This window comes from Nanorana parkeri, unplaced genomic scaffold (genome assembly GCF_000935625.1).
Source record: "Nanorana parkeri isolate BGI_ZX_2015 unplaced genomic scaffold, ASM93562v1 scaffold1049, whole genome shotgun sequence".
Lineage (NCBI taxonomy): Eukaryota > Metazoa > Chordata > Amphibia > Anura > Dicroglossidae > Nanorana > Nanorana parkeri.
This window is the reverse complement of record NW_017307317.1, coordinates 236,447-244,619: the sequence shown is the minus strand read 5'-3', so window position 1 is coordinate 244,619 and position 8,173 is coordinate 236,447. Positions and strand designations below refer to the sequence as shown.

The 8,173-nt window shown below is 39.9% G+C and overlaps 1 protein-coding gene across 3 annotated transcripts in view; it reads left to right on the top strand.

Annotated features, from left to right (window-relative positions):
* Positions 1-8,173, top strand: part of TFAP2B (transcription factor AP-2 beta) — a 49,580-nt gene that overhangs the window by 22,529 nt on the left and 18,878 nt on the right. Inside the window, exons 4-5 of one of the 3 annotated variants that reach the window (XM_018567445.1) lie at positions 812-832; positions 3,266-3,276. The exons of the other annotated variants lie outside the window; for them this stretch is intronic. Coding sequence (XP_018422947.1) covers positions 812-832; positions 3,266-3,276 — 32 coding nt within the window. The remainder of the gene's footprint in view (positions 1-811; positions 833-3,265; positions 3,277-8,173) is intronic. 3 annotated transcript variants of the gene reach the window in all.

Sequence of the window (8,173 nt, the reverse complement as noted above, 5' to 3'; positions counted from 1 at the left end):
CATGTTGCTTGGTCATGTTGCTTGTGCCCATTTGTTCATTATGTTAATAAGTTTATTATTATACTGACCTCGGTTATTGGTTATTCTGGAGGTTGTATAGGTATGCCAGGGGCAATTTGAGGCCGGTCTCTAGACCGGTGACCCCCAGCAGCGTCAACATCGCGCGTGCATGGCCATCTGATTGACACCTGCCTGCGGCCATCTTGGTGATGGACGCCAGCATAGAGAGGAGAGGACGTTAACCCGCCGGGTCCCCTCCTCTCTTCTGACACTGTCAGTCATTTTGGTGTCACCCCTGCAATGGTGACACCCGGGTGCAGGCAGCACCCTCCCGCACTCCCCTTGTGATGCTACTGGGGTATGCCTATAAACTTGGAGACCACAGGCATCTCCACCCGACACAGTAAAGAAGAGCTCCGGGCAGAATAGAACTTAACCCTTGCAGTGGAGCTATCCCATGCACTGCAAGGGTTAAGAGCGTGTTTTGGTCTGGGGTCTAAAATAACAAAGATATACTCACCTGATCCTCAATCCCACCTGTGTGCTAGACCGGCCCCTCCACTCCAAATGATGGAATGTTCGTGGGCGTCCTTACATCCAATACACTGTATTAGATGCGGTGACGCACAGGACCTTAGGGGGAGAGTGGCTGCAGGGACCAGCCTAGCATCCAGCTGGAGCCGAGGTGAGTATATCTCTGTTAAATTAGTCCCTAGACCAAACCTGCAAGGGTTAAGTTTTATATTGCCCAGAGTTCTTCTTTAAATTGGCAGCTTTCATTAAAGTCACAGCTGGTGATCCAGCCTTGAAGGTCCCTGTTCAGGCACTTCTTGTTATAGGGTGACAATACTCTGTCCCTGTCTAACAATCGCATTGTCACCTTGTCACATGGGCTTCTGATGGAGACCACAATTGGCCATTTAATATTCATTACACAGACATGGTCCACCGTTGTCACCATCCAGAAACCCACCCTTAGAAAGGCCATGCAGCCATTGCTGGAGTGCATGTAGACAGGACATGGTGGCAAAGCAGCTGTAGGAGATTAGCAGCACTGAGATGTATCAAAATAAGGGGCAGTCATTTATGTTACACAGAGCTTCAGCAAACTAAACATCATCAAATTAAGGTTTTCATCTACTTAAAGGATCCTAAAAGGTTACATAGGCATTGGGTGAATGCAAAGTGTTGCTCATGCATTGAAGAATAAATTCAATTTAGGGACAATTCATAACAGTAATTCTTCTTATTCGGTGTTCTGTATTTACTATATGAAGAAGAATCACAATATATATTATTATCACTCCTATCCCCAATACAGACCACTGACAGTGCACAGCAATGTTACCTTTAACAAAGGCAGCAGCCCTATAGGAACAATGGGGTTTAAAGGAACAGTGTAAAATGGGCGGTAGACGTGAGCTTTCTGTTCATCACCGCGTAGAATGAAATGCTGTAATGATTTTCTGACTGTTACCAACTCACAAAGCCACACTATCGAGCTGCTAAGTACATGGCCTACATTGGCTGCACAATAGCACAGCGGCAGTATTTAGGTCAGACAAGGCACTTCTTGCAACGTCTAGTCCAGAGCCGGCGCTCCCTATATTATAGACAGGGGAGCATACATGGATTTTCAGGGTCAGTGGAGTTCACAGCAGACACCGCCACATACACGTGCTCTGCAGGCAGGAGAGCTAAAGCTGCTTCTGTGTAATAAATGGAAAAAAATAGTCACACGTAGCCCCTAATACAACTTTCCCCGAAGTTCACTCTTATTTTTATTTTATGAGAAAGAGACAGGAAATAAGGAGAGCGGAGAAGAGGCGATGATGATGTCTGATAGATAAAGAGACACCTAGAATGGCTTGTTCTCTGTATGGAGGAGCAGAAACTGTTTATTTAGCTTAAAGTGCATGTACAGAATTTAAAATGAAACAATGTAACATAGAAAGTGATGCAGCTTTAAAGTGACACTAAACTCAGGAGTTAAATCTTAAAAATACATTCAAGTCCCTTAACTATTGTTAAATAAGATACATTTTTGTTCATAGTTAAGGTACTTGAATGTATTTTTATTATTTAACTCCTGAGTTTAGTGTCACTTTAAGTAGCAAAGACCATTCTATTTCGCTACTTTGTCATTGCTCTACTGCCAAACATACCAGCAGGTCTGCATAAGGGTGACAACGTACTGTGTTGTCACACTTTAGTCTTCACAGCCGCCACTGGACTACAAGGCTGCGTCATATCAGCCCAAAGGCTGTATGGGAAATGTGGCACTGCTGCCTCCCCACCCACTGGTTTGCCAAGGCTGTGCAAGAAGAAAAAGGAAGTGGTCACATGACCGCTTACAACAAGAAAAAAAGAACCTTGTGGCCATTTTAAAATTACAATTAGATTAGGAGTAACCGCAGAGCCGGCCTTGCTTGTGGAAGTATATTCAGATTAGGACTGGCTACTGCTTTAATAAATAAGGCGAAGCAGTGTCAACTTTGTATTGATAAGTGCAACACTTTTTATTCTTCAAAACACTCAAAGGATTGAACCGCACCTCCGCAGCACACAAGCAGCGTAAAACCAGGTGTTTACCGGCTGGAGCTCGTCCCTACTCCCACGTTAGCTGCGGTCAAAACAATAAAACATCCGGCCGCACTCCATGTGTCGCTGGAAACTTCTTTTTATTAAAATAACACAGTTATACAAAGTCCTGCCTCGCGTCTGCCCCCCTAACGTGTTTCACCCAATCCTGGGCTTAATCGTAGAGTTATTTTTCATGATTATTATTAATATTTATAGTAATAATAATAATAATAACAACAACAATAATAACATATATTTATGTATTTATTGTTGTTGTTATCATTATTATTGTTATTTGTTCCTGTTCTTAATTAATGTAATATTATCTTTAAATAGCAATAAAGGGTAATGCAGAGCATTTAGATATATATAATGTTACCAAAGAACCAAGACAGAGAACATACGGTAGGTAAATAAAGTAAAATAAATACGAGTTAAATGAAAGTAAATAAAAGTGATACAAATATACAATAGGGGGAGAGAAAGAGGGAGGGAGAGAGAGAAAGAAAGAGAATGAATAACTGAGCAAAAAACACATATGCTTTGGTTTTATGAAGAAGTAGAGAAAGTCGTCCTTTCCTAATTATATGAAAGGTAAATTGAATTAAAAAATGTGCTTTCTGGCTTGCACTTGGTTGGATGATTGAAGTGAACACAGCTTTAGCTTAATCACTAAACTAAGCAAACGATAACGTTGTTAGATGAACAGTCTTTATTGCTTTAGTAAATAAACCCGTTGTATTTTATTATAATATACATATAAACATTTTATATATTATGATATATGTAATATGTTATAACTTTGACATTGTTATGACAAATATAGATCCTTTCTAGAGAAAACTTGACAGGTTTATAGCGTGTTTAATTTATTTTATTAGCAAACTAGATGACGTTATCATCATCATTATTATTATTAATATTTATAACTGTCAATCTTTATTAAAAGAGCAAATATCTTTATTAAAAAGGAAAAAATCTTAAAAATAAATAAATCTTTATTAAAAAGGGTGCAGGTATACAAGTCAATACTTAGACATAAGGTACAGAGAGGAACAAGAGGAGAGAACTCATCAAGATAACATCCAAAAAGTACTGTTCTGAGCATAAGACAATGCAGCATCATGTGGAGGATCTTGATAACAGAGTTACATCCCGTGACTGTATTAACCAGCAGAATATTATTATTGTTATTATTATTTAAAATACAGTGGGGGCAGCACACTGGTGTAGTGGTTAGCACTTCTGTGCTTATGTGGGTTTCTTCTGGGTACTCCGGTTTCCTCCCACACTCCAAAGACATACTGGAAGGGTAATTGGCTCCTGTCTAAATCGGCCCTGTATGTATGTATGCATGTGAGATAGGGACCTTAGATTGTAAGCTCCTCGAGGGCAGTGACTGCTGTGAATGTGCACTGTGTAAAGTGCTGAGTAAATTGTCAACGCTATATAAATACCTGTAATAAATAAATACAGTGTAGTTCTGGGACCCATCATCGGTCAACCAGTGGGGGAAGGACACCTCCATTAATATTATCTCCTGAAAAGTAGTGAAGTGACTTAATGAGCCAATCAGTGACGAAGGCCCTGTCCAGTAGGGTTTAATAGTTGAGTGACATCATCAGTGGGAGAGATCCTCCAGTAGAGTGATCGTCATGATGCAATAAGAGAGGGAGATCACCAGCTAGTCAGGGAAGTGACTAGCTACAGTAGAGGCTTGACGTACTGAATCAATAGTGAAGATCATCTTCAGTAGAATTGTGTGATGAAGTGACGTCCTCAGCCAATCAGAAGCTCTAGCAGGGGCCAGGTGTTAAAATGATATCATCGGTCAGTGAAGGAGGTCATTTCTAATAGTTGAGCAATGAAGAGAGAGAGCGCGGTGTAACTTATTTTGCTATTGTTTGCCTAGGGGTGCTTTTTCACTGCAGCTGTCACTATTTTTGCAATTTTGAAGGGTGTTAAAGCCATTAGCGCGAATATTTTTGTTTATTAATGAAGAGATCTCATCAGCCAGCGAGAGCGATCGCCTAGAGTAGACATTAGTCATTAGGATGAAAGCTTTCATTGCCCCCAAATTTTGCCATTTCGTTGAAATATATTGGAATCAATTGGGATGGTGAAATTAGGGTGCGTTTTGGTGGTTTTCAAAAGTTCAATGGACTGTAAGGTGACCCTGTCATCACAAGTACCGTTACCTTTCAGGCCGCCGGTGTCTTCAAACACTGCCACTTTGTTGCGCATCTGCCGGTGCAGGTATTCAGTACCTCTGTGTGTGTTGAATACTCCCCCCCCCCTCCCACTGCAAGAAAGACATTGGAGGTAGTACACAAATCACATTGAAAAAAACACATAAAAGAAGAACTCATCAATACAAATAACATGTGAAAAACTAAACGTAACCACCTTAAATACACCAACACAACATAACCTCTTAAAGAAGAAATAAAAATACTACATTCGTAAAAAGAACCTTCTAGGGTAGATATTTAAATATTCATTTTGTTTACTTTAATGTAAAAATCATAAATTTGCAGTAAATTGAATTTCACTGAAATCCCTATGAGTAAGTGGGCAAGGTTCGCTCCAGCATGGAGTAATAAAGCGCCGTCATCAATGGCCACCCAATTGAGTGACGTCACCAGCCAGCCCTAGAAATAGGTCGGCACCATGAGCAGGCAGCAGTAGCAGCATCGTTCCCCCTTGTTATGGCTCGCTATCACAGCTTAACTGACGGAGTCATTTAGTTAGAGGAAATGAGTTGCTCCCAGTAGAGGAAGGCAGCCGGGCTGATGAATGGCTCTCTCATCTGGCGATCTCCAGAGCTCGTTTAAGGCTAATTTTCTGTATGAGCCCCCTTTGAGCTATTAATGCAATAGTCAGGGAGCGTGGCCCCTCTTCCCTAACTGGACCATTAGCAGCAGCAGCAGATCCCGGGCAGATAATGAAAGGGGCACTTAAGATCTGCTAATATGTGTTGGTGGAGGGGGGTTAATACGATTTGGAGGGGCTGGTCAATGAGCAATCAATAAGGCAATAATGAGAAGGATCCGCTACATTAACACATCCAGATTCCGAGGAGACATTAAGACATCATTGGCGGAATTCTTTTGCCTGTCATTACATGGAGAGGAGGAGGAGGAGAGGGGGGGGGATTTTTAACATAATATTTACCATGCCTCATGTGTCTACATTACTAACTGCATTACACGTCCAGCAGCCCACATTACATGTGCACACTGATCAATGGATAAGACACATATGGGATGGAGAGAGAGAGAGAAAGGAAGAAAAAAAAGAAAAAAATTAGAAAGAAAGGAAAGGGGAATAAAAGGAAAGGAGATAGAAAAAGGAAAGGAAAGAAAAATAAAGAAAGAAAGAAGAGAAAAGGGACAGAAAGAAAAGGGGAATTAAAGGAAAGGAAAGGAAAGAAAGAAAAAGATAAGAAAGAAAAAAAGGAAAAGGAAAGAAAGAAAAACAATAAAGGAAAAGAAAAGAGAAGGAAAGGAAGGAAAAAAAAGGAAAGAAAGGAAAATAAAAGAGAAGGGAAGGATAGGAAAGAAAGGAAAATAAAAGAGAAGGGAAAGAAAGAAAGAAAGAAAGAAAAGAAAGAAAATAAAACAGAGAAAGAAAGGAAAGAAAAGAAAAGAGAAGGAAATGAAAGGAAGAAAAAGAAAAGAATAGAGAAGGAAAGGGAAGGAAAGCTTGAAAAACAAAGTAAAAAAAATAAAAATAAAAGAGAAGGAAAGAAAGAAAGAAATGGAAATCAGACATTTTTATTGAAAAAATATATCAATATCTATATTCAGTATGTTATTAATATTGTATTATCTTTATTTCTAATGATCTATCTATCTATCTATCTATCTATCTATCTATAGATCTATCTATCTATCTATCTATCTATCTATCTATCTATCTATCTATCTATCTATCTTCTATTCTATCTATCTATCTATCTTCTATCTATCTATCTATCTATCTATCTATCTATCTATCTATCTATCTATCTATCTATCTATCTATCCAAATCCAAGTAGATATAGAGGCACTCACGGGTCTTGCAGCGGAGATAAGTCAAAGCATCAGCGTTTTATTGTCAATGTGTTGATGGAGCTCTGTCCATCTTTTTCAAGACTTTTAATGTGTATATATATATTTTTGTGGATGTGCACCTGGGCATTTACCTTATAAACAAAGTGCGGTGACTACTGCTACTGCGGTAGATCTATCTATCTATCTATCTATCTATCTATCTATCTATCTATCTATCTATCTATCTATCTATCTATCTATCTATCTATCTTCTATCATCTATCTATCTATCTATCTATCTATCTATCTATCTATCTATCTATCTATCTATCTATCTATCTATCTATCATTCCTTGCTCTCTCTTTCCTCTTTTTAATCATGTAATATCTGTGTATTTTGTTGGGTTTTTTCCATAGTGGTTGATGTTGTACTTGTACATTTTTAGCTACTCTTTTACCCCCGGCTCTACTATGCATTGGGCATGATGGCCATTTTAGTTCCACAGGAACTGGAGAGCTACAGGCTGTAAAAGACTGCTTTGGTTGGCACAGGCATTGGGCGAATAAATCTGTCCTTTGGGGCTGGGAGGAAGGGGGCAGTCCCTCTACACCTCCTACATCCCTGCTCTGCTTCAGCATGCTGAGGGTTAATACGCTGGCAGTGCGGTTTGTTGTCCCCTCTGGGTACTGGCAGTGTGGTGGGGAAGGGGTTAATGTCAGCATGGCAGGAAGGAGCGGTATTTGCCCCCACTGAGTGTTTGCCATGCTCCATTTCCTTTCTATTTCCTGTTATCCTGGGGAACGCTGCGCCCATAATTATCAGCAAACCCGAGCAAGCTGCCCGCTGCCCTTAACTGCTGAAAAAGCCAGTCTGGCCAACTGCAGGTCTGCCAATCACGCTGCTTTAACCCCGTGTATGCTGCACGGCCACAAGCACACTGGAGGTGTATTCACACTGGGGGTTTATTAACTTTGCAAAGTGAATGCTCGCTTAGCTTGGTGAATAACGTAAAGCCATATTCACTGCAATCATCTACTTATGCGCAAGCAGATATCCTTTTTTATCTATGTCATATCCATGACTGAGCATTCAAAGTGAATTTCTGCATATCCTATCACCTTATTTACTAAGCTACATGAACATTCCTTACCCCTTAACTGCTTGAAGACCAGGTGTTTAGATCCCCTACCTGGCCAGGCCATTTTTCAGTGTTCAGCGCTGCGGTACTTTGACTGACATTTATTCCGTCATGCAGCGCTGTACTGAAATGAATTTTATACCATTTTTTGGGGACAGATAGAGCTTTCTTTTGGTGGTATTTAATCACCACTGGGGGTTTTATTTTTTACTATATTCAGGAGAAATTACTGAAAATGTTGAGAAAAAAACGTTTTTTTTTACATTATGCTATAAAACAACTAATATTACCCACTTTTTTGGTAAAATATAAAAGATTGGGTCACGTCGGGTAAATAGACACCAAACATGTCAAGCGTAAAAATTGCGCGCACTCGCAAAATCGCAAAAAACTAGCATACCCAAAATTGGCCATAG